The 25,482-nt window shown below is 39.7% G+C and overlaps 5 protein-coding genes, 1 long non-coding RNA gene and 2 other non-coding genes across 8 annotated transcripts; 7 read left to right on the top strand and 1 right to left on the bottom strand.

Moving 5' to 3' along the window:
* The first annotated feature begins 1,428 nt into the window (after positions 1–1,428).
* On the top strand, positions 1,429–2,724 carry LOC126592364 (perakine reductase-like). The gene is made up of 5 exons (XM_050258052.1): positions 1,429–1,572; positions 1,761–1,782; positions 1,929–1,975; positions 2,038–2,191; positions 2,325–2,724. Exons 1-5 carry the CDS (start codon positions 1,429–1,431, stop codon positions 2,516–2,518), a joined length of 561 nt encoding a protein of 186 aa, XP_050114009.1. The 3' UTR covers positions 2,519–2,724.
* A 562-nt stretch (positions 2,725–3,286) lies between these two features.
* LOC126593702 (uncharacterized) lies at positions 3,287–3,969 on the top strand. The gene is made up of 2 exons (XR_007613016.1): positions 3,287–3,409; positions 3,498–3,969. It is a non-coding gene; the product is annotated as an uncharacterized LOC126593702 (long non-coding RNA).
* Positions 3,970–4,545: 576 nt separating this feature from the next.
* Positions 4,546–11,115, top strand: LOC126593701 (perakine reductase-like). Its single transcript, XM_050259808.1, has 7 exons — positions 4,546–4,660; positions 9,399–9,566; positions 9,752–9,955; positions 10,048–10,220; positions 10,309–10,405; positions 10,486–10,645; positions 10,734–11,115. Exons 1-7 carry the CDS (start codon positions 4,601–4,603, stop codon positions 10,910–10,912), a joined length of 1,041 nt encoding a protein of 346 aa, XP_050115765.1. The 5' UTR covers positions 4,546–4,600; the 3' UTR covers positions 10,913–11,115.
* A 1,908-nt stretch (positions 11,116–13,023) lies between these two features.
* TRNAG-GCC (transfer RNA glycine (anticodon GCC)) lies at positions 13,024–13,094 on the top strand. The gene has a single exon. It is a non-coding gene; the product is annotated as a tRNA-Gly (tRNA).
* Positions 13,095–13,625: 531 nt separating this feature from the next.
* Positions 13,626–16,616, top strand: LOC126593696 (probable aldo-keto reductase 1). The gene is made up of 7 exons (XM_050259805.1): positions 13,626–13,793; positions 14,642–14,809; positions 14,979–15,185; positions 15,270–15,442; positions 15,604–15,700; positions 15,812–15,965; positions 16,204–16,616. Exons 1-7 carry the CDS (start codon positions 13,734–13,736, stop codon positions 16,392–16,394), a joined length of 1,050 nt encoding a protein of 349 aa, XP_050115762.1. The 5' UTR covers positions 13,626–13,733; the 3' UTR covers positions 16,395–16,616.
* Positions 16,617–17,046: 430 nt separating this feature from the next.
* TRNAG-GCC (transfer RNA glycine (anticodon GCC)) lies at positions 17,047–17,117 on the top strand. Its single transcript has one exon. It is a non-coding gene; the product is annotated as a tRNA-Gly (tRNA).
* A 1,202-nt stretch (positions 17,118–18,319) lies between these two features.
* LOC126593699 (probable aldo-keto reductase 1) lies at positions 18,320–21,711 on the top strand. Its single transcript, XM_050259806.1, has 7 exons — positions 18,320–18,510; positions 19,518–19,685; positions 19,884–20,090; positions 20,229–20,401; positions 20,597–20,693; positions 20,796–20,949; positions 21,303–21,711. The coding sequence occupies exons 1-7, from the start codon at positions 18,451–18,453 to the stop codon at positions 21,491–21,493; spliced, it is 1,050 nt and encodes a 349-aa protein (XP_050115763.1). The 5' UTR covers positions 18,320–18,450; the 3' UTR covers positions 21,494–21,711.
* A 1,263-nt stretch (positions 21,712–22,974) lies between these two features.
* Positions 22,975–23,894, bottom strand: LOC126592362 (ascorbate transporter, chloroplastic-like). The gene is given in 2 exon segments (XM_050258051.1): positions 22,975–23,498; positions 23,501–23,894. Coding segments are annotated over 2 exon segments (903 nt in total). The 5' UTR covers positions 23,880–23,894.
* Between the last annotated feature and the right edge of the window lie 1,588 nt (positions 23,895–25,482).

Here is a 25,482-nt window from a genome sequence, read left to right as displayed (position 1 = left end):
TCTTCCAAAGTTTTCCTAGGTCTTCCTCTACCCCTTCGGCCCTGAACCTCTGTCCCGTAGTCGCATCTTCTAACCGGAGCGTCAGTAGGCCTTCTTTGCACATGTCCAAACCACCGTAACCGATTTTCTCTCAGTTTTCCTTCAATTTCGGCTACTCCTACTTTACCTCGGATATCCTCATTCCTAATCTTATCCTTTCTCGTGTGCCCACACATCTAACGAAGCATCCTCATCTCCGCTACACCCATTTTGTGTACGTGTTGGTGCTTCACTGCCCAACATTCTGTGCCATACAGCATCGCCGGCCTTATTGCCGTCCTATAAAATTTTCCCTTAAGCTTCAGTGGCATACGACGATCACACAACACGCCGGATGCACTCTTCCACTTCATCCATCCAGCTTGTATTCTATGGTTGAGATCTCCATCAAATTCTCCGTTCTTTTGCAAGATAGATCCTAGGTAGCGAAAACGGTCGCTCTTTGGTATTTCTTGATCTCTGATCCTCACCCCTAACTCATTTTGGCCTCCATTTGCACTGAACTTGCACTCCATATATTCTGTCTTTGATCGGCTTAGGCGAAGACCTTTAGATTCCAACACTTCTCTCCAAAGGTTAAGCTTCGCATTTACCCCTTCCTGAGTTTCATCTATCAACACTATATCGTCTGCGAAAAGCATACACCAAGGAATATCATCTTGAATATGTCTTGTTAACTCATCCATTACCAACGCAAAAAGGTAAGGACTTAAGGATGAGCTTGATGTAATCCTACAGTTATGGGGAAGCTTTCGGTTTGTCCTTCATGAGTTCTTACGGCAGTCTTTGCTCCTTCATACATATCCTTTATAGCTTGGATATATGCTACTCATACTCTTTTCTTCTCTAAAATCCTCCAAATAATGTCTCTTGGGACCCTATCATACGCTTTTTCCAAATCTATAAAGACCATGTGCAAATCCTTTTTCCCATCTCTTTATCTTTCCATCAATCTTCGTAAGAGATAGATTGCCTCCATGGTTGAGCGCCCTGGCATGAACCCGAATTGGTTGTCCGAAACCCGTGTCTCTTGCCTCAATCTATGTTTAATGACTCTCTCCCAGAGCTTCATTGTATGACTCATTAGCTTAATACCCCTATAGTTCATGCAATTTTGTACGTCGCCCTTATTCTTGTAAATAGGCACCAAGGTGCTTTTTCGCCACTCGTTTGGCATCTTCTTCGTTTTCAAAATCCTATTGAAAAGGTCAGTGAGCCATGCTATACATGTCTCTCCCAAGGCTTTCCACACTTCAATCGTTTTCAAAATCCTATTGGAAGTGTACTCATTTTAAAAAAAAAAAATATTTCTATCGATTTTTTCCTGATTTGTTGCAAAATTTCTAACTTCTTTGTTTTAATCAGGTTTCAAAACTGGGGTTTGGATGCATGGGGCTGAGTGGGATTTATAACTCTCCTGTTGCCAATGTGGATGGTATCACAACAATGAAGCATGCCTTCAGCAAAGGAATCACTTTCTTTAACACAGCTGATGTATACGGACCTCATACGAACGAAGATCTTCTTGGAAAGGTATGTGTGTTGCACTGCTGAATTTATCAAGTTACTTAAAGCATGTCTTCATGCTCTCCTGCTCAACTACCACTAGCATGGGTTCTCCACCAAGGAAATGATGTCGTACCTATCCCGGGTGAGTCCTCATTACATTTTTGTTCTCATCAAGTTCATTTGATTTGAAACCTGGTACGTTGCATCTGCAGCTTGTTGTTTCCGTGCCAATGAGTTTGTGTTTGTTCTTATAATGGTTGTCTTAGATAGAATAGAAAAGCGGCTTTCGGTTCATCTTACTTGAGCTCCAAGTATATGACATTGTGATTTAGAACTCGTCATCGACACATTGTTTATTTGTTTTTGAATTTCGACTGCAGGGACAACAAAGATTAAGAACCTGGATTCAAACATTGACTCCTTGAAGGTGAGCCTGAAGCTCTTTCATTCTAATTATTATATGATTTGACGAATCAATCATGCTCTCAGTACGGGCATCCTCGTTTCCAAGCAGACAACCTTGAGAAGAGCAAGATTACATATAGTAGAATACAAAAGTTGGCTGAAAAGCATAGATGCAGCACTGCGCAACTTTCCCTTGCCTGGATTCGTGGTCAAGGCGATGATGTGGTACCTATCCCCGGTGCGTGCCCCTTACCTTCCTGATCTAGCCTCTAGGGTTTAGGGTATTTGATGAGTTTAACTAATGCAATAAAGTGGAAACATTGCTAGATTTTTTTTTCCAGTTGCTGACTTTCCATTTTGTTTTCTTGTAGGGGCAACTAAGGTGAAAAATCTTGATGATAATATTGAATCCTTTAAAGTGAGGCTCACAAAAGAAGATGTAAAGGAGATTTCGGATATGGTACCAGTGGATGCGGCGGCGGGGAATAATGTACCTGAAATTTTCATCCCCTGCTCTTGGAAGTTCGCAGATACACCGCAAAGAGATGGAGGAAGACCATCTTAAATGTTCGTGTATGTGATCGGGTCTGTGCATTTCCTGTAAGAATTTTTACTATGCAGCTAATATCCGTAAGAACCGCCGAAATGCTTTAAGGTGATTATGTTTGTTTGGTTCTGATTGTTGTTAGAAAGTGCAACTAAAGTTCCAATTGCTGCACAGTTTGAGAACCTTTGGTGAATGCTGCCGAGTTCTGTTGGATGCTTAAGCCTTTTTTTTTTTTTTTTTGTACTAATAAAAGCTGTTCTCAGTTAATTGTGTGCTGATTTAAGCTTAATTTCGTACACTTTTTAATCAAATTTCATGTTTCACGTATCAAATGATTTTCTCCATCATTTATGAACTAGATACACAAGGAGGGAAAAACTAGAGAAAAAAATGTCAAAATAAAAAGCAAAACGAAATAAAACTAAAACCTGCAACTTACTAATAACGAAACATAAGTCGGTAGAGTTGCCCTACTAGGACAATTGCGTGAAGTTGAGAGAATCAATACAGATAATATGAGAAATGCGTTGCAGATGACGTGATTAGCATGTCCCAGCCTCAATTTTTCTTTGATAATTGTGGCAAGCCCTTTGAGTTAGTGGGGAAAAAAAATGATTTTTCAAGTTCTTGTGGTATATCAAGTGGTGTGGGGAGAGGGAGCTTATGAATATTCGAGGATAGAGAAAGAATGGTGACTTCTTTGCCTATTTGAGGTGTCATATTTACCTGCAAATAGTTTTCAGGTAACACATATATGATCTGAAGAACATCTCCTTAAATTCAAGACAGCTGCAATTTGTTATCCGAATAAGTACGGTACAAAACTTGGCCGAAAATCATGGATGACATCGGCACGGATGGCGCTCTCGTGGATTCTTAGTCAAGGCGATGGCATGGTACCAATTCCTGGTATGTGGGTATTAGCTTACTAACTGGACCGCGTCGATTTTGAACAAAAAAAGGTTAAGCGAACTGATCTCTCATTGTGTCTTTGCAGGGACAACTAAGAAAAAAAACATTGACGATAATATTGGTTCCTTGAGAGTGAAACTCACTAAAGACGATATGAAAGAGATTTCGGATATGATATCGATCAATGCCGCAGCAGGGGAGAGATTAACAGATAGTCTTATGCGCTGCTCGTGGAAGTTTGCAAGCACACCAGCAAAACAATGCAACAGACCAACTTAAATGTTTGTATGCACAATCGAATCTGCACAGTTTCTGCGAGAAAGTTGCAATACAGTCGAAGTCTTTGAAGCAGTTACGGATACTTCAACATCGTATTAAGTTCTTTTCTAAGCGTAATTTCCATTCCAAAATTGTAACGCTCATGAACGGAACAAAGATCCGGGGACTACTTATCCGAGAAACTGTTGTTCTGAAAATTATACTGGACTCATACACGTCAGGCACATTTTAATGGGATATTATATGTAATAAGAGAGATTATTTTAACGTTTCACGCAATTAGTGTATGGTTTTTGTTGAAATATCTCACATTGATTGTATTTATGAGAAAAGAAGAGTTTAAATATCGTACCCTTTTTAAACTAATACCAAAGCCTTTTGTAATAAAACGTCACACCTAACAGATGGTGGGGTGTAATATTCACATACCTCATTTTACTTTTCACACACCGTTTTAATTTTCGGCCATCGGATCGGTTGAATTGAAGAAGATCAACGGACATAAATTATCAAGGAGTGTGTGAGAAGTAAAATATGCCGTTTTAATTTTCGGTCGTCGGATCAGATAAATTGAAGAAGATCAACAGATAGAAATTATCAAGGGATGTGTGAGAAATAAAATAGGATGTGTGGATAGCACACCTTATTAACAAAATGTTGTTGGAAGTGGACTTTTGGGCACTAACAAACTTCCAAATAATATTGATATAGCACTCACGAGTTTAGTAATGGATTTAGTTCCTTAATGACCAATGACACACGCAGTGATCTAAAAGATATGCTGATGTAATCAATGACGACATGAAGTTTAGTGCGTAAAACGCCTTTAAATTCGCTCTCACTTCACCAAACAGGGGACAAAAAGAGTTCCAAGAGTGCACCATGATTGAAGAAGATTGAAGAAGAAGAATGGCGGAGGAGCATAAAGTTCAAATTCCAAGAGTGCAACTCGGAACTCAGGGATTTGAGGTGAAACCATTTCAGATTCTTTACTCTAGCTTTTCATTTCTGCAACTCGGTTATGTTTTTAGCTTCCCTCCAAATAAAAATTAGCATTACTTCACATTGATTTTATGCCGAAATTGAAGGAAAACTGAGAGAAAATCGGTTACGGTGGTTTGGACATGTGCAAAGAAGGCCTACTGACGCTCCGGTTAGAAGATGCGACTACGGGACAGAGGTTCAGGGCCGAAGGGGTAGAGGAAGACCTAGGAAAACTTTGGAAGAGACTCTAAGAAAAGACTTAGAGTACTTGGATCTAACGGAGGACATGACACAGGATCGAGCACAATGGCGTTTTAAGATTCATATAGCCGACCCGACTCAGTGACTTGGATTTTTCAAGTCTCCAATCGAGAAGTTTTCCCCACTCGGGAAATTAAGGGAACACTACCTCAACCTACATGCTCCACTCATAAAGCTTCAACATACAAGCTTCAACAAAAGAAAAATTCAAAGAACTTAGTGAAGAAGGCTTTGGTGTATTTAACACAATACGTTGAAATGAAACAAAGCTTATTTATTGATATCTCTAAGAAGTTACAAATATGTACATATACACGAGTCAAAATAAACAAACGAGGGAGCCTTCACAAAGGTTGCTTAGGAGAAGTCTCAGCAGTCGGCAGAGCCCCAGAAAGAGAAGGCACCGGAGGGGGATCATTCGGAGCCTCAGTACTGGACAGCAGCCTAGAAGGAAAAGGCATCGGAGGTTGATCATTTGGAGCTTCATTACGCGGTACAGCCCCAGAAGACGAACGCAATAAATGCCTTTGGAACAAACCCACAAACCTCTGATGATCATGTAAAATCTGACCATCAGATTCCTTCATCTGGTCAAGCTTCCTCTTCATGTTTGTAGCATAGTCATGTGCGAGCCGGTGCAACTGTATATTCTCATGCTTGAGCCCTCTAATCTCCTGTTTGAGACTAATCACTTCAGCCGCCAATGATTCAACTTGGCGGGTTTGAGCAAATAGGCGTTGGGCCATATTAGACACAGAACCTGCACACTGAACACTGAGAGCCAGAGAATCCTTAACAGCCAACTCATCAGACCGTTTGGAAAGTAGTCTGTTATCTTTGTGAGTGAGAAGGTTCCTGGCCACCACCGCAGCGGTCATATCATTCTTCATCACGGAATCCCCAACGGTAAGAGGACCAGTAGGGGATATGAAGGATGGGCGTCATATGTTGTCTGGAGAAGGCGTGGCTGCCTCTTCAACAAGGTTCAAGTCAAAACAACGGTCGGAGGGGCCAGACATTTTCAAAGATGTTGAAGAGAAAAGAGGTCGGACAAATCAAGATCTTAGAAATGCAAGAAGAGAGCTTCTACTGGTGGAGATTCAAGTGTGCTTTGGAACTTAATACCAGCCTCTATAAAAATCTGCACTCGATGGAGCTTCAGAAATCGAAGAGGCGCCTGCTCAGAAATTAAAAAGGCGTTTGCTTTCTCAAAAGTTGGGCTGCTCAGAGACCACGAGGGCCGATCTCAGGAATCGAAGAGGCGTTTGCTTTCTCAAAAGCTGGGCTGCTCAAAGACCACGAAGGTCGATCGCAGAAATCGAAAAGGCGCTTGCTTTCTCAAAAACTGGGCTGCTCAGAGACCACGAGGGCCGATCTCAGAAATCGAAGAGGCACCTGCTTTTTCAGCCTTGTCAGCACCTGTCACATGCACACTCAACTTTGCGGAAATTACGGGCATTCTGTCGAAGATTTCTGGTGAAGTAGAAAGCACGTGAATGTTACTGTTCAATCATCCACTTTCCACACGCAACATCAGCTCACGGGTACCACAGATAACTTAGCCAAAAATCTCTGACAAAGTTTAGACATGTGAAGCTTGCAGCTCCCATTACATCGCTATGACCAAGAAGGGTAAAAGAATAGCAAAGAAACAGCACTAACAAAGTTTAGACACATAAATTTTGAAGGTCTAGCTACCATATTATTACCCACAAGGGTAAAGGAACAGGACCACTGCTAAATAATTGGAAAGTCCCTGTGTGTCAACCTCTGTGCTCCGTGGCAAGGTAGACTAGCAAACAGGCCTAACCTTTACTTACATTTGAGAAAACACTCCCAACAAGATTGCTTGCTTCAAGATCGAAGAGGCACCGTCCTCCGAATCTCGAGAGCCAGACTCCCAACATGATTACTTTCTCAAAAAGCGACGAGACACCGCTATCCGAATCTCGAGAGCCAGACTCCTAGCAGGATTGCTTTCTCAAAAATCAAAGAGGCACCGTTATTCGAATCTCGAGAGACAGATCCCCGACAGGATTGCTTGTTCGAAAACCGAAGAGGCACCGCTTTCTCAACTTCGAGAGCCCCTTAGATAAAGCTTGTCTGTAATCCTCACACCGCTTTCTCAACTTCAAGAGCCAGATCTCCTTGGATAAAACTTGTCTGTAATCTTCACACGTAACATCAGCTTTCCAGATACCACAGACCACTTTTTCAAAGTGCTCTGACAGAGTTAAAACACGTGAAGCTGACAGCTCCCACTGCCGTGCTATGACCAAGCAGGGTAAAAGAATAGTATTACTCCTTCTTGTTAGGGAGACTCCTATATATGTCGACCTCCATCCTCAACGGACAGGCAGACCTACAAAAATGCTCAACCCTTCCTCATATCTGAGAGGGCACTCCCAACGAAGCCTCTCGAAATACTCAACTTTCTTTCCCCCCCCGAGAATACCTCTGTAAACAAGCTACACCAGAGCAAGAATATCTCATATCATCAGGGTTAAAAGCAAGAGTATCCCATATCATGCTTTTTCCCTGTCTTTTCCTTTGGCCTTGTTCTTACCTGCAAAACAAGGAGAAAGAGAGCAATCAGTCAGCACTTGGAATCAAGCTTCCAGTCCGGAACTGACTGCCTGGAACCCCATTGCTCTCGAGTACTCATCTTCAACATCTTATGCTTCCCGAGAAGATACCACATCTGCCTGAGGAACAAATAGGGCAAGTGAGAAGGATACAAGGAAGCATATGGAGACAAGCGCAACAGAACACGTGCCGATACATCCACTACTTAGTCAACAGCAAAAGTATCTCATATCAGCAGGGTCGAACGTACTCTAGATTTGATGGACTTGTTTTGACCCTCAAATTCTTCAGTCGGCCTTATACTCTGGCGGAAACAAGAAAACCCTCCAGCCTAGTTCAAGAATAAGCCTGTGGAAAGTTACTTCTTCAAAAGCAAAAGTATCTCATATCACATTTTCTCATTTTCTTCTCTTTATCCTTCATGCTACCTGCAAGATAAGGAGAAGGATAACAATCAGCCGAAACTCGAAATCAAACTTCTGATCTGGGACTGATTGTTAGAGCTCTGATTGCTTACCTTGTCTGTCACCTCTTTCAGCAGATCCCCTAGCTCGGCGACTTGGGGGACTCCTACTACATGGTTTGTATCGCGCTTGACCAAGCCTGAAACTACAAGTAAGCGTCAAGTGAAATTGATACATTACCTTGTGCATCTCCACCAGTTAAAGATACCACCCCTGGAGGGAGGAAGAGTACTTCCAAAGAAGATGCCACATCTACCTATGAGACAGATAAGGCAAGTGAAGACGATACCACACTTCGGTACTTAAAAGTTTCGTGATTACGAGATCATTCTTCCACAATATTTCCTAATGTCATTTGTACTAAATCATTCACTTGTACCCACTAAAGGAGAGCTTGAACCTATATACTGTGTAAACCCTTCACAATTAATGAGAACTCCTTTACTCCGTGGACGTAGCCAATCTGGGTGAACCACGTACATCTTGTGTTTGCTTCCTGTCTCTATCCATTTACATACTTATCCATACTAATGACCGGAGCAATCTAGCGAAGATCACAAACTTAATATTTAAGATGATATTCTTTGGTGTATGCTTTTCGCAAACGATATAGTGTTGATAGATGAAACGCAGGAAGGGGTAAACGCGAAGCTTAACCTTTGGAGAGAAGTGTTGGAATCTAAAGGTCTTCGCCTAAGTCGATCAAAGACAGAATATATGGAGTGCAAGTTCAGTGCAAACGGAGGCCAAAATGAGTTAGGGGTGAGGATCAGAGATCAGGAAATACCAAAGAGCGACCGTTTTCGCTACCTAGGATATATCTTGCAAAAGAACGGAGAATTTGATGGAGATCTCACCCATAGAATACAAGCTGGATGGATGAAGTGGAAGAGTGCATCCGGCGTGTTGTGTGACCGTCGTAGGCCACTGAAGCTCAAGGGAAAATTTTATAGGACGGCAATAAGGCCGGCAATGCTGTATGACATAGAATGTTGGGCGGTGAAGCATCAACACGTAGGTGTAGTGGAGATGAGGATGCTTCATTGGATGTGTGGGCACACGAGAAAGGATAAGATTAGGAATGAGGATATCCGAGGTAAAGTAGGAGTAGCCGAAATTGAAGGAAAGAGGAGAGAAAATCGGTTACGGTGGTTTGGACATGTGCAAAGAAGGCCTACTGACGCTCCGGTTCGAAGATGTGACCACGGGACAGAGGTTCAGCGCCGAAGGGGTAGAGGAAGACCTAGGAAAACTTTGGAAGAGACTCTAAGAAAAGACTTAGAGTACTTGGATCTAACGGAGGACATGACACAAAACCGAGCGCAATGGCGTTCTAGGATTCATATAGCCGACCCCACTTAGTGGGAAAAGTCTTTGTTGTTGTTGTTGTTGTGAATTCATTTGTTGTGCAGGTTTCCAAGTTGGGATTTGGGTGTATGGGCCTTTCTGGAATCTACAACGATCCAGTCCCCGAAGAGCTTGGCATATCGATCATCAAGCACGCATTCGATAAGGGAATTACTTTCTTCGATACATCAGATGTTTATGGACCTCATATTAATGAAGTTTTGGTTGGGAAGGTAATCTGCTCTGAATTAGTCTTTCCATAATTCAAAGTTTTGATTTCCTTGTGCAGCAAGCAAGGGTTTAGGATCTCTTGACTCGAAATTGGAGCAGGTTCTGAAAAGAGCCTAAGAGTGTCTAGGGTTGTCGGTATGAATTTAATGTTGGTCATTTATGCTGTCTTCGATCGGTTTAACTTCAGGCATTGAAGCAATTGCCACGAGACAAAGTTCAGTTGGCTACGAAGTTTGGTATCGTAAAAATCGAACCTCATCAGATGCTAGTAAATGGCAGTCCTGAATATGTCCGCTACTGCTGCGAGGCTAGCCTGAAGCGCCTTGGCGTGGACTACATTGATCTTTACTATCAGCACCGGATCGATACAACAGTCCCCATAGAGGACACTGTAAGTGTTAGATATTTTCCCCTACTTTTGAAGTGCAATATGAAGCCTTTGTCCTTTTTTCTGTTACTCAGTCACTATTTTTGTAAGGACAGATGGAGGAGCTAAAGAAACTGGTGAATGAGGGAAAAATTAAGTACATCGGATTATCGGAAGCTAGCCCGGACACAATAAGAAGGGCTCATGCAGTTCATCCCATAACTGCTATACAAATGGAGTGGTCCCTTTGGACTCGAGATATCGAGGAAGAAATTGTCCCGCTTTGCAGGTAACTACTTTGTGGCTGGTTGATTGTTCCCGCATCATAGTCGATTGATCAATGTGAGAAAATATTGTCGCTTTTGTTGGAACCACAGGGAGCTTGGAATCGGAATAGTGCCATACAGCCCACTTGGTCGCGGATTTTTCGGTGGCAAGGGTGTTGTCGAAAGTCTACCTGCAAATAATTTTCTGGTAAGGGAGTTCCGGGGTTGCGATATGCTTAATTATGTGAACAAGAACGGTTATTTGATGGCTATTCATTTTGTTATCAGGTATCAGGTTTCTGTCCTCGATTTACAGGAGACAACTTGGAGAAGAACAAGGTCATCTTTGGCAACGTACGAAAGTTGTCCGAGAAGCACGGATGCACCCCTGCACAAGTTGCCCTAGCTTGGATTCTTAGCCAAGGTGATGACGTGGTACCAATCCCTGGTATGTTCGTATTAACTTACTAACTGGACGAACCATTTTTAATAAACTTGAAAACGAAGTATACTTACATCTCATTGTATTCTTTTAGGGACGACAAAGATAAAAAATCTCGATGATAATATCGGATCGTTGAGAGTGAAACTCACTGAAGAAGATGTGAAGGAGGTTTCTGATGCGATACCCATCAACGGTGCCGCAGGGGAAAGATATGGTGACAGTTTCGTTAGCAGCTCATGGAAGTTTGCAAATACACCAGCAAAAGCATAGCAACATACCAACTTGTACTTAAAGTGCCTGTAGTACTATTTGGCCAATACTGCTCATTTCCGTTGACATGCCTAGCATTTTTTATTGATATAATAAGAGCTGAACTCGTTTAAAAGTGCTTTTAACATGATCGAAAGCACTTCTGGTGAAAATAATTTTGTAACCAATTTTTAGTAAAAATACAAGTGAATCTTAGAAAAGCATTTGAAGTAATTCCTACAAGAAGCACATAACAAGTTTTTTCTCTAAAAATGTTTTCAATCGTTTAAAATATATACTTTTAAACGAGCCCTAACTTAGAGACTCCATCTCCATGTTAAAGCTCTATCCATGGCCTCGTAACTCTACTTGCACTTGGAGGCTTGAAATCGAAAACATCCATGTAATGACATGCCATAAATTTACAAATACAATCACAATTGTCGAGTTTAATCCATAATCCAAAGTGAAAAGAAAAGAAAATACACTCAAAGATTGTGAGTAAAATTACCCTAAAACGTTTAATCTGTTGAGAGTATCAATCTCACATCAGAAAAAAAGGTACATTACATGTGCTTGTAAATAATTAGTTTACTTTCTATATTGCTAAATAATTTTATGACTAAACCTCAACTTTTTTAATGGTATCAAAGCAAGTTATTCCTTGTGTGAAGCCAAAGACTACACGTACTCTAAGTTACTCAATTTATCTTGTCCACATGTTAGGCTTAAAAAAAAAGAAACACAGCCCCTCTTCCTCAAGATTTTGTAATATTTTCTGCTTCAACATGGTTGTAACTAGGGGTGGGCACGGGCTGGGGATAACATTTTCTAAGATAGGAACCGGACCTTACCTGGCCCGGTTGAAACGGACCGGGTCCACGGGTTTTTTTGTTTTTGTTTTTTGTGTGGATACAATTCAATCAGTTTGATCCAAATACAATGTCCACATAAACAAAATAATGGACCTCACAGGTAACCTAAAAGCCCAAACAGACACCTAACCCTAAAGGTTTTCTTCCAGCACCTTCTTCGATATCGCCGCAGCTCCTTCGACGATCTCGACACACCACAACCATTTTTTTTTTTTTTTTGTGGCGAAACAGCCACCTTCCTCGACGTCTCCGCCTCCCTCCGCCAAGGCCACGTCGTCACCGTCCTCTCCTTCAACCCTGAATCCCTCAAGCCCATGGAGTCCCAATCCCAGGAATCCCAACCCCTCAACTCCTTCAGCACGTGCCCAGCCCTAAATCAACCCACTCACACTCTACTTCTACCCAGTCTTCTCTCTCTGACTGCCTCCCTCCCACGCACAGACGCTAAGTTGAAAATTCAGTTGCAGAAAATCAAGGACCAACCGCAGAGCAACGAAACCTGATTTCTCCGCTCACCCAGACCCGATCGTAGGGAGGTGAGAAAGTGAGGAGGAACAGTCCACAGATGGTGATGGTGCTCGCCGGAGTGTGCGCCATGATAGTGGAGGTCGTAGTGGTGTGTGGGTGTGGTGTGTCTGTGCTATGGGAAGGAGAGTTGCAGAGATAGGAGGAGAAGAAACAAGGAGAGGAATGAGGGAGAAGGGAGAAGGTTCGAGAGATTTGGGGATGAGGAAACACAAGTAGGGGGTGTGTGTGTGTGAGATGAAAATATGGAAATCAATGGTGGCGAGTGAGATTTGACAAACATTAAACCCCATCCAATTTTCTCAAGCTAGAAACGGGCGGGGCCGGTGGCCCACTCCTTCCTATTTTTGAACCTGCCTTGCCCCGCTAATTTTGGTTACCTGCCTCGCCCCGCCCCATTTTGTGTTTTAAAATTTTGTACCCACCTCGTACTACGGGTACCCACCCCGACCCGTGGGTACAAAACCCGTTTGCCCACCCCTAATCGTAACTAAGTTTGGATAGTCAAAAATGCCATTTTCTTTTACTTTTACATCTTGGAGTAGGGTAGAAAAGACATTATGTATTTTGCAATATTTTTATTTCGAACCCCCAGAATCGTTTGTCGTATCTTACTTACTGATTATAAATTTATAATTGCCAATGTGTCCTTTTGCCATTAAGGACGTCATTCGGTATAATTTCTTTTCCTGTCGAGCCAATAATAAAGCGGGAGCTGTAATCGACATGTTCGCACCAGTGGTCTAGTGGTAGAATAGTACCCTGCCACGGTACAGACCCGGGTTCGATTCCCGGCTGGTGCATTTCCATTTTTTTTCTTTTTCTCATATTTTTATGTTTGTTTTAGAGAGAGAGAGAGAGAGAGAGAAAGAGAGGTCCAAAGTTTCTAGAGTCAATTTGGGCAGCCAAGGACTTGAGAGGTAAAAAGTAAAATCTCACATTATGTCTTTGGACACCCAAATTTTCAATCCATTTTTTTCTTTATTGTATATGTTAAAATCAAATTTCTTTCCGTATGCATAAAGAAAATGAAAATGATTTATGCACACCTTTTTCACCTACTGTATGTATTTTTTTTCATCATTAAATTGAACAAATTAATGAAAAATCAATTGCTAAAGTTTAAAAAGATTGTGCGGAAGTTAAAAAAACGATGTACGGAAATCACTCTAAGAAATAAAAATTGACTTCTCTGCTGCAAACAGACCAAAGTCTGTGATCCAATGAGGTGGGAGGGAGTGCCAATAATATATCTTATCCTGGACTTTTCTGCAACGAAAAATCACTTGGTCAGTGTTGGCAGCTGTAGACTTTGATTGTTATTTAGGCTAATAATGTTCAGCAGTTTGTGATTTCAAATCATATAAATATATTCTCTCATTTGGTTTTTTTCTTTTTTGCTTTTCTTTTTTCGAAGAAATTCAGAGAGGGAGGGGAACAGTATGGCTGAGGAGATCGGAATACAGATTCCAAGAGTGCAACTTGGAAACTGTGGATTTGAGGTATGAATTAATTAATTAATCCATTTTTAGATTCTGAAAAGTGTTTCAATTTATGTCTTTTGTTTCTCAGATTATTTTTTGAAAGTGAGTAAATGGTTGGTTGTGTAGTATGTAACTCATCACAAGGTGCCTAAAGTTTACTAATCTCCAGTTTTTTGGTAAAAGAAAGAGATGTAAGGGCTTGTTTTGGTGTCGATGATTGGATTGGATTAGACTCGTTAGACTCATTGCATATTGAAGGAAGAATGGAAGATGGATTAGTCACAAAGAAAACTTATCCCTCCAAATCCTATTGGAAGGGATAAGTTTCCCTCGTGACCAATCTCTTAATCTCGGCTTGGACCAAATTTGGAACTTGACATTTATTTTCTATCAAAATCCATTAAATCTACTGAGTTACCCAATCTGATCCAATCCTTGACTCTAAACGAGACTTAAGCGTTTTGCATCTTTCAATGCTTTCTAGGCTCCATTTTCATTAGGCCTTGGTTGATAGGGAGGACTAATTTTGATAGGACTATTCGTTACATTTAAGGCATTTTAAAGGAAGAAATAGATGAGAAGATTTTGTCCATGTTGAAGATTACTCATGAAGAAAATATATCCCTCCTAGTCCCTACAAAATGGTAGGATTAAAAAGGACAACTTTTTTCTTCATGAATAATCGTAGTACCCAAGCCAATCCTCTCTATCAAACGAGGCCTTTGAGTTTTGAGGTTAACCTTTGTTGCAGAGTTTGACTTAGATGCTTACCTTCTGTGGTTGGAAGTAGCTCAATTTTTTTTAAATATATTTCTACCAATTTTTTCCTGATTTGTTACAAATTTTTTGTTTTCTTTGTTAATCAGGTTTCAAAATTGGGGTTTGGATGCATGGGCCTGAGTGGGGTTTATAACTCTCCTGTTGCCGATGAGGATGGTATCGCAATCATAAAACATGCCTTCAGCAAAGGAATCACTTTCTTTGACACAGCTGATATATACGGACCTCATACGAACGAAGTTCTTCTTGGGAAGGTATGTGTGTTGCACTGCTGAATTTATCAATTTACTTAATGCATGATAGATTTATATGTCTTCATGTTTTATACATGTGTTTTGAATGGTGGAGCAGAAAAATGCAGCTACCGTTACCTTTCGCGGTTGTTATGTTCTGTAATTCTAACTGCAACATTGCGTAATTTAGGCCTTGAAGCAGTTGCCAAGGGAGAAAATTCAAGTGGCTACAAAGTTTGGAATTGTTGGACAGGTGGATCCTCCTGTTATTTCAGCGAAGGGAACTCCCGAGTATGTCCGCTCATCCTGCGAGGGGAGCTTGAAACGTCTTGATGTGGACTACATTGATCTGTATTACTACCACCGGGTGGATTCTTCGGTGCCTATAGAGGAAACTGTACGTCATTCTCCTCCTCAATCAACTAAAGCACCAAACTTGTGTATAAACTGATTAGATACGTTTGTTTGTCGTGGAGTTTAGGTGGGTGAGCTGAAGAAACTTGTGGAAGAAGGAAAAGTAAAGTATATCGGGTTATCTGAAGCCAGCCCGGACACAATAAGGAGGGCACACGCAGTTCATCCGATCACAGCTATACAAATCGAGTGGTCCCTCTGGACTCGTGATATTGAGGAAGATATTGTTCCACTTTGCAGGTATGTTCAAAATCCAATCTGAGACTCTGAGTTGTGCAAAACTGCTACCATGAATTGTTTCCATCATTCCGTTAAAAAAGGGGATGCTTCTGAAGATGGCCTTGTATGTATAGTTCATCGTAGTTTTTGTGAATCATTTTGTTCAATGCTATCGTGTATAGGGAGCTTGGCATCGGAATAGTTCCATATAGTCCACTTGGTCGTGGTTTTTTCGGTGGCAAAGAAGTTGTTGAAAGTGTTTCTGCAAATAGTTATGTGGTAATTTCTTCTCCTCAGTCCATTGTAAAAGTAAATGGTGGTTCTGTAGAATAACGAAAAATGACAGCGTAGGGTTAGATTCTAATCATGTTGTTTTCTTCGTTTTGTAAGGCCTCACATCCCCGGTTCGTAGGAGAGAACTTAGACAAGAACAAGAACATGTACAACCGAATAGAAATCCTCGGTAAAAAGCACGAATGCTCTCCTGCTCAACTAGCCCTAGCATGGGTTCTCCACCAAGGAAATGATGTCGTACCTATCCCGGGTGAGTCCTCATTACATTTTTGTTCTCATCAAGTTCATTTGATGTGAAACCTGCTACGTTGCATCTGCAGCTCGTTGTTTCCATGCCAGTGAGTTTGTGCTTGTTCTTATAATGGTTGTCTTAGATAGAATAGAAAACCGGCTTCCGGTTCATCTTGCTTGAGCTCCAAGTATATGACATTGTGATTTAGAACTCGTCATCGACACATTGTTTATTTGTTTTTGAATTTCGACTGCAGGGACAACAAAGATTAAGAACCTGGATTCAAACATTGACTCCTTGAAGGTGTGCCTGAAGGAAGAGGACCTGAACGAAATTTGTGATGCTGTACCGATCGACCAAGTAGCTGGTGATAGAGATCATGCACTCCTGATGGGGCTGCAATGGAAGCTCGCCAACACTCCTCCTCCGAAAGACTCCAAGATCTGAGCTTTAGGACATGGAAACGTTTCCATCTGATGGTCGGAATTGAACGACATTGTATTTTGTGAACGGAAGCTGCTATTTACATTACCTAGAAAGTCATCGTGCACTCCTCTCTTGTGTGAAAAAAAAAGAGAGGAGAAAAGCGCAGGATGAAGTTTTTATCGTGTTAATAACAAATGAAAGTTGAAACTCGAGTTCTATACTTTATCTGTTCTCATTTCTTAACATCTCTTCGTTCAATTTCCTTAGACTTTGGAAAGATTTTTTATAGTAGTTGTAATTCATGCTTTGTGGGCTTGAGTTTAGCAAATTAAGCATTGAAGTACCATATTGTCCCGAATTCAATATGTGGGAATAAGACCGGTCTTGAGAGGAGTCGGACCCTTAAGGTCGGTCACCTCATATTCGTAAGTGTGCGTTGCAAATACAAGTTGTGAAAATTGAGTAATTTGAAACATAAAAAAAGTTTGGATAGAAAAAAATGTCCTTGAATTTTCCTCATGTAACAGAGTAAAAAAGACATTGTACAATTTACCATTTTCTTCAATTTGCATGTGATTATCTCATATTTGATCATTTGATTGTTATGGCCAATGTTGGACAAACGCTCTTATGTTTTATTAATATGTGGGTGGGAGCTGAAAATGACATGTTAGCACCAGTGGTCTAGTGGTAGAATAGTACCCTGCCACGGTACAGACCCGGGTTCGATTCCCGGCTGGTGCATTTCCTTTTTGCATTAAAAGATCATTTCCTTTTCAGTTTTAGTACATTCCATTCGGATTTGAAAGAATTTTTAATGGATAATGTAAAGAAGTTGGTAGAGAATCGATTCCTTTATAAAATTAAAGGCCATTTCTTTTTCAGTTTTAGCACATCCAATTTGGATTTGAAATGATTTTTAATGGATAATATAAAGAATTTGATAGAGAATTTATTTCTTTATAAAATTAATTGACAAACAAAATAATATTATTCCCTTATAAAATTAAATGACGAACCGAAAAAGAGAAAATGGATGAACAAAACAAGAAAAAAGATGGATGAACGAAATAAAATAGTGCATTTTTCACGTTATATCTCAACTTTATTGAATACACTTAGATTTTTGGACTCATTTCTAATTCGAGTAAATTGTAGTTATGGTCCCCTTAACTTTAACTCAATTTGAGCAATGGTCCCTCAACTAAAAATTCATTACCATTGGTTCCTCAACTCATCAAAACGTGTAGCTATGGTCCATCAACTAAAAATCTATTACCATTGGTCCCTCAACTTTAATTCAACTAGAGAAATGGTCCATTAACTTTAACCCAATTGTAGCAATGGTCATTCCAACATAACTCGTTTTGATAAAAGTTTTGACGTAGTTGACGAAAAGGACCATGATTACACACTTTGATGAGTTGATGGACCCTAATTATATAAACGGTAATTCCAACATAACTTATTTTGATAAAATTTTGACGAAATTGATGAAAATGACTATAGCTACACATTTTGATAAGTTGAGGGACCAAAATTTTGACGAAATTGATGAAAATGACTATAGCTACACATTTTGATAAGTTGAGGGACCAATGGTAATGAATTTTTAGTTGAGGGACCATTGCTCCAATTTGATTAAAGTTGAGAGGTCATTGCTACAATTTACTCTTTTAATTCAATTCAAGTTTTAAACGGTTTTAAAAAGGAAGATGGATTGTCTGCCATTCCCTTCCCATACCCTCCACATGCCCTCTTGTTTTGTGCAGTCACAGTTAAGCTACGTCAACATTTTATATTAATTTTTTTTATAAAAATAATAAAATAAAAAATAAATGTTGACATAACTTAATCGTGATCACGGACGGCAGACAATCATCTACTTTAAAAAGCCATGGATTCTCCGTCAAACTCGATGGATTCCTTATTAAAACCCTTTAAAAATATTAATCGAGTACAGACAGTCCACCTACCCTTCAGGCTCCAGCTGATCCAACAACTCTGAGAGTGGGAGGGACCTTTAAAATCTAGGGAGAGAGGGAGTCAGAGAGAGAGAGGCCAAAAGTTTGGAAGGATGGCAGAAGAGAAGCAAGTCCAAGTTCCAAGAGTTAAACTGGGAAGCCAAGGACTTGAGGTAAAATCTCACATTCAAGCTTTCAAATTTCAATACCCCAACTTTCAATCTCTCTTCTTGCTTTGGAGAACTGCAGATTTTTGTTTGTGTTCATATCAGAATTCCTAATAACCCCACTTGCATAAATCCAGAAAAAAGTCAACTTCTTTGCTGCAAACAGACCAAATTTGGTGGTAAAAATGCAAAATTTAGTGAAGTTGATGATGACCTTGTTGGTGCTGGGTCAAATCCTATAGTTTTTCCTGGTTTTGGGAAATGTTTATTAAGATGGTCAATGGTGTGAGTGGTAAATTAATCTTAGAGAAGAAGAAGATAGTATGGATGAGGAGGGGATGGGAATATTGAGTCCAAGAGTTAAACTTCGATACTGGGGATTTGAGGTAACAATGATTCCATTTTTAGTTTCCTAGACGTGCTCGTTCGGTGCCTTGGATTGAATTACATAACTCGTTGTCTTCGAGATTACTCGTTGTATTCGAGGTATGTTGAAGGAAGAAATGAAGAAATTCTTTTCGAAAAACTTTAAAGGTAGAAGATGGATTAGTTGTTAACGAAGCTTTTCCACTCCAATCCTTAGAAATTGGTAGGATTAGGAGGGATAAGATTCCTTCGTGTCTAATCCCTTCTAGTTCTCTCGGAATGAAAAATCATTCGCCTCCACCTTCAGCAGACCTTCAATTTTATAAGTAATCCAATCCAATCCTAATCACCAAACGCGGCCAGAGTCCATTCAAACTCTGTCTTTCTCTCTTCAGACAGAATTTTGTTCAGTGAATATGTTTGATCCTGCAATGGAACTGATCAGATTTGCTCTAACTTAGTAATCCATATTATTCTTTCAAGGCTTTTTGGGCTCACTTTCTCAAAGGACAGACAAAAAGAACATTAACTGAGCTTTAAATTCTTTTGGTTTTGAGGTTAACCTTTGTTCCAGAGGTTGATTTAGATGCTTACTTACAGTAGTTGTAAACGTACTCAACTTTTCCTGATTCTTTCAAATTTTGCAGGTCTCAAAATTGGGGTTCGGATGCATGGGCCTTACCGGGGGTTACAACTCTCCTGTCGCTGATGAGGATGGTATCGCTATAATAAAGCATGCCTTCAGCAAAGGAATCACTTTCTTTGACACAGCTGATGTGTACGGACCTCATACGAACGAAGTTCTTGTTGGGAAGGTATGTGTTTCCGCTTGTGAATTTATCGAGCTACTTCTTTAGACTAACTAGAAGTAAAATATTTGCATTGTTTGATGCATGATTGATAAAATTTGTGAAGTTGTAGACGACTAGCAGAATGTATCTATCCTTGCTTTTTATATGCGTGTCTTTTCATTGTTATTCTGTAACTTTAATTGAAAATTTTATGCCATTTAGGCCTTGAAGCAGTTGCCAAGGGAAAAAGTTCAGTTGGCATCAAAGTTTGGTCTTGTTGGACAAGGGAATCCTCTTATTATTTCAGCAAAGGGAACTCCTGAGTATGTCCGCTCATCCTGTGAGTCTAGCTTGAAACGTCTTGACGTGGACTACATTGATCTGTATTATTACCACCGGGTGGACACTTCGGTGCCTATAGAGGAAACTGTATGTCAGTCTCTTCCTTTAGAAACAGTGTAGAATATTGAACATGTTAAGTTCTACACTTTATATATCCACATCTAGAAATAGTGGGTACCTGGCTGGAAAAATTGAATAGGTATGCTTGTTTTTCGTGGAGTTTAGATGGGTGAGCTGAAGAAACTGGTGGAAGAAGGAAAAATAAAGTATATTGGGTTATCTGAAGCCAGCCCGGACACAGTAAGGAGGGCGCATGCAGTTCATCCGATCACGGCTCTGCAAATGGAGTGGTCCCTCTGGACTCGTGATATTGAGGAAGAGATTGTTCCTCTTTGCAGGTATGTTCCAATCTGAGCTAAGCACAAGTGTTACTATGAATTGCTTCCATAATTCTGTTTCTGTATGGGGAAAAAAGGGAGTGCTTTTGAAGATGGTCTCGTACGTATAAATCCATTGTAGTTGTAAAAGTTGATTGGGGTTACGATAATAACTCTAGTTGTGTGAATTATTTTGTCCAATGTTATCACATATAGGGAGCTTGGCATTGGAATAGTTCCATATAGTCCACTTGGACGTGGTTTTTTCGGTGGCAAAGCAGTTGTTGAAAGTTTGCCTGCAAATAGTTTTGTGGTAATTTCTTCTACTCCAGCTATTGTAGAAGTAATTGTTGATTCTAATCATGTTGTTCTTAAATATGTGCCTATTGAAACCTTGTTTTCCTCCGTTTTGAAGGCCTCACAGCCGCGGTTCACAGGAGAGAACTTAGACAAGAACAAGAACATTTACCATCGAATAGATACCATTGCTAAAAAGCACCAGTGCTCTACTCCTCAACTAGCACTAGCATGGGTTCTCCACCAAGGAATTGATGTCGTACCTATCCCGGGTGAGTCCTTGTAACATTTTTATTCTCTTCAAATTTAATTGATGCGAAATCTGGTATATCGCATCTGCAGCTCAATGTTTCCCTGCCAATGGGTTGTGCCTTGTGCGTGTTCTTATAATGGTTTATAGAAACAGAAAAGCAGCTTTCATTTCATTAATTCATTTTGCTTGAGCTCGAAGTACGCTACATTGTGATTTAGAACTCATAACTAAAAAGCCGTTAGCTCCAGGTTTGTTCATATATTTTGCAGTTACTAATGTTCCTGAGGAGATTCTACACGCACTTGAATTGGGCGGAGAGAAATACACACTCAATCAACTCATTGTTCATTTGTTTTTGAACTTCCACTGCAGGGACAACAAAGATTAAGAACCTGGATACAAACATTGGTTCCTTGGGGTTGAAGCTGACGGAAGAAGACGTGAAAGAGGTTTCTGATGCTGTACCACTCGACCAAGTAGCTGGGGAGAGAACTCTCGGAATATTCATGGCGTTGCAGTGGAAGTTTGCCAACACTCCTCCTGCAAAAGATTCCAAGATCTGAGCTTTTAAGACATGAACGTTTTTCCATCTGAGTGTTGGAATTTAATAATGCTAGGCAAATGAAACTTGCTTCTTGCTAATTCTTTTAGTTCTTTTTATTTTATTTTTATTTTCTTCAACCTATTTGTAATTAATCCGCGCAAAAGAACAGCTGCAACTAAACAAAAATAGTAATATGGCTGAAGGGCTCCAATACTTGGAACTCAAGGCCTTGAGATATATTTTTTGAGTATCTACATTACTCAGTGACAACACATATTTAATCGTGAGATTTGATTTAACGATTTAAATGAGTGATCGAAAATTCCTGGATCCAATTGAAAATCGAATATGTGTCAGCATAGTGCATGTAGTAGGTACTCAAGAGAAAATGCATTCCTAGAGCTTCATTGTCATGACTTTTGGTTTTTAGATAAACTTGTTGAATATATCACTCTAACTCAACAATAGTTAGTTAGACAGTTGAGAATGTGGCTGCGTTGTTATAGCTGTTATTGAATTAGTTAGTCATGATGGCTATATAAACTGTATTCTCATAGTTGTAAATATAAATTCAGTATCAATACCATCAATTGTTTCTCTCTCTAAACTCTCTCTCTGTCAAACTCTCTGTGTTCATCTATTTCTCTTCATCTTTCTTCTTGATTCTCTCTTCAATTCCCAAACACTACAATGTAGTTAACATGGTATCAGAGCCACCAGGCTCACGCCATGATTCTGGTGGTTCCGTTTTTATTAGATTGTCATTTTCATCGTTTTCATTTCATTAGATTTTCTTTTCAAATTTTCTTGAATTTTCCGTCAAGTTCTTCGGTGGGGTTCCAGAGAGATGAAGTTTTGATCATTCCCAACTGGGTTTTGGAAATTCGATCGGAATCCATCACATAGGCTCTCAACAGAACAGCAAATGCTCAGGTGCAAGTGTTATTTCATACGAAATTTTGTTCTTGCCGGGTTCCAAGAGCAAGATGGGTCTCGGTCCTAGGTGGTACTACATCCGCTGTGTTAGATTGAATGGTCGATGATTTCTGGTGTTTCTCTGGATGTAATGGTCGATGATTTCTGGTGTTTCTCTGGGCTTTTTGCTATCAAGAACTAAAGATTCAGGTTTCATCTTTCTTTATGCACTCCAACTGTTTGTTTGATTGTCTCAGTGAGGAATTATGTGTTAATTCTTGTATCAAGGCTGATAGCCATTTACTGATTTAGAAGAATATGAAGGCCGATTGCCATTTCTTCTAAGTGACAGATAGATTCTTTGATTGAATATTGTTTGCGATTTTGTGCACTCGATATTGTGTTGAATGCAATTTGTTTCCTCCATAAGGCCGATAGTCGGAGTGAAAAGTTCTGTCTCAGATATTGTGTGTTACTCCTTAAAGGCCGATAGCTGGAGTAACGTTCTTGAAAGTTTTTGTTTGTTGTTATTGTGTGCAGCTCCATTAAGGCCAATTGCCGGAGTGCAGTTCTTGTTCCCTTTCTTCATTGAAGGCCAATTGCCGAATAGGGGTGTGTTTCTTGATTTCTGTGGTTGTAAAGCAAATTCGAAAATGAGCAGTGATTTGACGAACCCACCTGGACTAGTCGTATCAACCGTTGTGATTGTTCTGCATTTCTCAAGTCAATAATTTTCTCCCCCGTTGAAAATAAGTTCCAGATTAATGTGCCCATGATGTATAATACAACATAGACCTTAAATACATCATCCCAAGAACCTCGTTGGAGTATGTAGCCGGTTGCAATTGTACCGAAGACACCAGCAAGAACTCCTGCTGTGTTTGAGAGTCCTAGCAATACCCCAGCATAGCGAGGTCCAATGTCTTGGTGGTTGGAGTAGAGACCCGATTGTGAAAATGCATCAGATCCTTGACTGCATGCCATGCATAGTACTACCATTGTGGGTGTCTTGACATGGTTCAGCAGTGTAAAGAAAAAGGCTGGTCCCAGAAACCCAATTGATTGCATGATCTTACGAACTGTCGTTACAGAGAAACCTTTGCTGACTCTGCAATCTAGCCTCCTATATTTGCAAAAATAGCCATTGTCAACCATGGCAAGACACAGAGGAGCCCGGATTCAGTGAGGTTGAATTTCAAAACCTGATTGTAGTATGTTGGCATCCATGTCAATAGAATAAATGTTCCCCAATTGTGGCAAAAGTGGCATACTATAAGAGCCCAAACAGGTGGTTTTGATAATATTAGCTTCCAAGGAATGACCTTAACAGGTTCCTTAGATATGTTTCCACCCATGATAAGCTCTTTTTCCTCTACGCTAAGCTCCAGATCTTCTTTTGGTGTCGCTATGCCTGCTATGAATAACATACTATCTAAATGGATTCCAGTGTCTGAGAGAAGCAGAGTACTTTCACTGGTATATACTGGCATGTACCTTGGTTCTGTCACTGGGTTGGCTGTCTCTCCGATTCTAATCCAGAAGTTTAAATGGCCATCTGTGTTTTACTCATTTGGCTTCAATCTCAAACTGGGCAACCCAGTTGAGATTGAGGGGGGATGTTGAATATATCACTCTAGCTCAACAATAGTTAGTTAGACAGTTGAGAATGTGGTTGTGTTGTTATAGCTGTTATTGAATGAGTTAGTCATGATGGCTATATAAATTGTATTCTCATAGTTGTAAATATTAATTCAGTATCAATACCATCAATTGTTTCTCTCTCTAAACTCTCTCTCTCTCAAACTCTCTGTGTTCATCTATTTCTCTTCATCTTTCTTCTTGATTCTCTCTTCAATTCCCAAACACTACAATGTAGTTAACAAAACTTCTGTTATTGCATAGCACATTGTTATACAAAATACTGTTACAGTAGTTCCGGGCGAAGGAGGGAGGATTTATATTCTCTAAGGCCATTTTCAACCCACCCGGTCAAATAGTCATAGGCCAAAATATAGCCTATTTTGACATGAAAACCATCTCTAACCAAGGGTTAGGCCAAATGGCTTGTGTGCCCTAAGTTATTTCTACACTATTTCTCACATCATTTTCTCCGTTATATACTATATTACCTCATTTTATTTCAATTTTTCACATCATTCTCATTATATAAAGATAAAAAATTCAGAGGTTTATTCATTTAACGACAAGTGGCACTCAAAAGATGTCTAAAAACTTTATTTTAATATGGTAATTTAATTCAATTAACCATATTAATTCAATTAAAATAATAAATTATTGAGATGGCTAAAAAATAATCCCCTTTAATTGGAGATGATATAAACTATAGTCTGACATTATTCATTAAAAAATATTTTTTTGCAGGAAATTAAAAATGGCCATTGATCCTTTTTCAGTTGTAGATGTCCTAAATGAAGAAGATAACATGATAAGGATAGAAACGTAATCAATGATGGAGGAAATAATAGACAAGAGAGTTGCAGTATGACATAGTCAATGATGTCAAGTAGTATAGATAGTGACATAATATATGGATGCTGGTTGTCAAATGTGCACTAGATATTCCCGATGACTACTGACATACTTAGTGATGTCACTATACATACACACACATGCATAAAGAGAAAATAAACGTGTGTTGTACGAAACTTTATCTTTACCTGTAAAGAGATTGTTTCTACTACTGAAACCAGTGATTTTTTTGTCTTAAACAAAGTTCTAAAAGATGCTAGGCACTAATCGGGTGGTTGGTTGGAGCCTAGTGTCTAGACGGCTATGCAGGGTCTAGGCAGGCACCTAGATGGATTTAATTACATTTATTATATTTTGTTTAAATAAGTGTCTATTTATACTTAATATATATATATATATATATATAATTTCATCGTAAACTACAAAATAGAATGACATAATATTATGAGCTATTGGAACATAATGAAAACATGAGAAACAAACATATAATGTGTGTTCATTTCAGTATTCAAAAAGGCTCTTACAATTTATTAAAAAAATGCAAAATGAAAGTTATTTATTTTTTGTCTAAATGAGTCGCAACCTTGGAGGGTCTTGGAGGGT

The sequence above is a fragment of the Malus sylvestris genome, chromosome 12 (genome assembly GCF_916048215.2).
Source record: "Malus sylvestris chromosome 12, drMalSylv7.2, whole genome shotgun sequence".
In the NCBI taxonomy this organism is placed as follows: Eukaryota; Viridiplantae; Streptophyta; class Magnoliopsida; order Rosales; family Rosaceae; genus Malus; species Malus sylvestris.
This window is presented reverse-complemented; position numbering and strand designations above follow the sequence as displayed.

Excerpts from the sequence above, each read along its gene's own strand:
- LOC126592364 (XM_050258052.1), top strand. The coding sequence starts at position 1,429 with ATGGGGCTGAGTGGGATTTATAACTCTCCTGTTGCCAATGTGGATGGT. Across the intron at positions 1,573-1,760 it reads ACGAAGATCTTCTTGGAAAG|CTTGTTGTTTCCGTGCCAAT; the intron begins GTATGTGTGTTG and ends TTGCATCTGCAG. Across the intron at positions 1,783-1,928 it reads TGTTGTTTCCGTGCCAATGA|GGACAACAAAGATTAAGAAC; the intron begins GTTTGTGTTTGT and ends TTTCGACTGCAG.
- LOC126593701 (XM_050259808.1), top strand. The coding sequence starts at position 4,601 with ATGGCGGAGGAGCATAAAGTTCAAATTCCAAGAGTGCAACTCGGAACT. Across the intron at positions 4,661-9,398 it reads TCGGAACTCAGGGATTTGAG|GTTTCCAAGTTGGGATTTGG; the intron begins GTGAAACCATTT and ends TTTGTTGTGCAG. Across the intron at positions 10,406-10,485 it reads TACCTGCAAATAATTTTCTG|GTATCAGGTTTCTGTCCTCG; the intron begins GTAAGGGAGTTC and ends TTTTGTTATCAG.
- LOC126593696 (XM_050259805.1), top strand. The coding sequence starts at position 13,734 with ATGGCTGAGGAGATCGGAATACAGATTCCAAGAGTGCAACTTGGAAAC. Across the intron at positions 13,794-14,641 it reads TTGGAAACTGTGGATTTGAG|GTTTCAAAATTGGGGTTTGG; the intron begins GTATGAATTAAT and ends TTTGTTAATCAG. Across the intron at positions 15,966-16,203 it reads TGATGTCGTACCTATCCCGG|GGACAACAAAGATTAAGAAC; the intron begins GTGAGTCCTCAT and ends TTTCGACTGCAG.
- LOC126593699 (XM_050259806.1), top strand. The coding sequence starts at position 18,451 with ATGGCAGAAGAGAAGCAAGTCCAAGTTCCAAGAGTTAAACTGGGAAGC. Across the intron at positions 20,694-20,795 it reads TGCCTGCAAATAGTTTTGTG|GCCTCACAGCCGCGGTTCAC; the intron begins GTAATTTCTTCT and ends TCCGTTTTGAAG. Across the intron at positions 20,950-21,302 it reads TGATGTCGTACCTATCCCGG|GGACAACAAAGATTAAGAAC; the intron begins GTGAGTCCTTGT and ends CTTCCACTGCAG.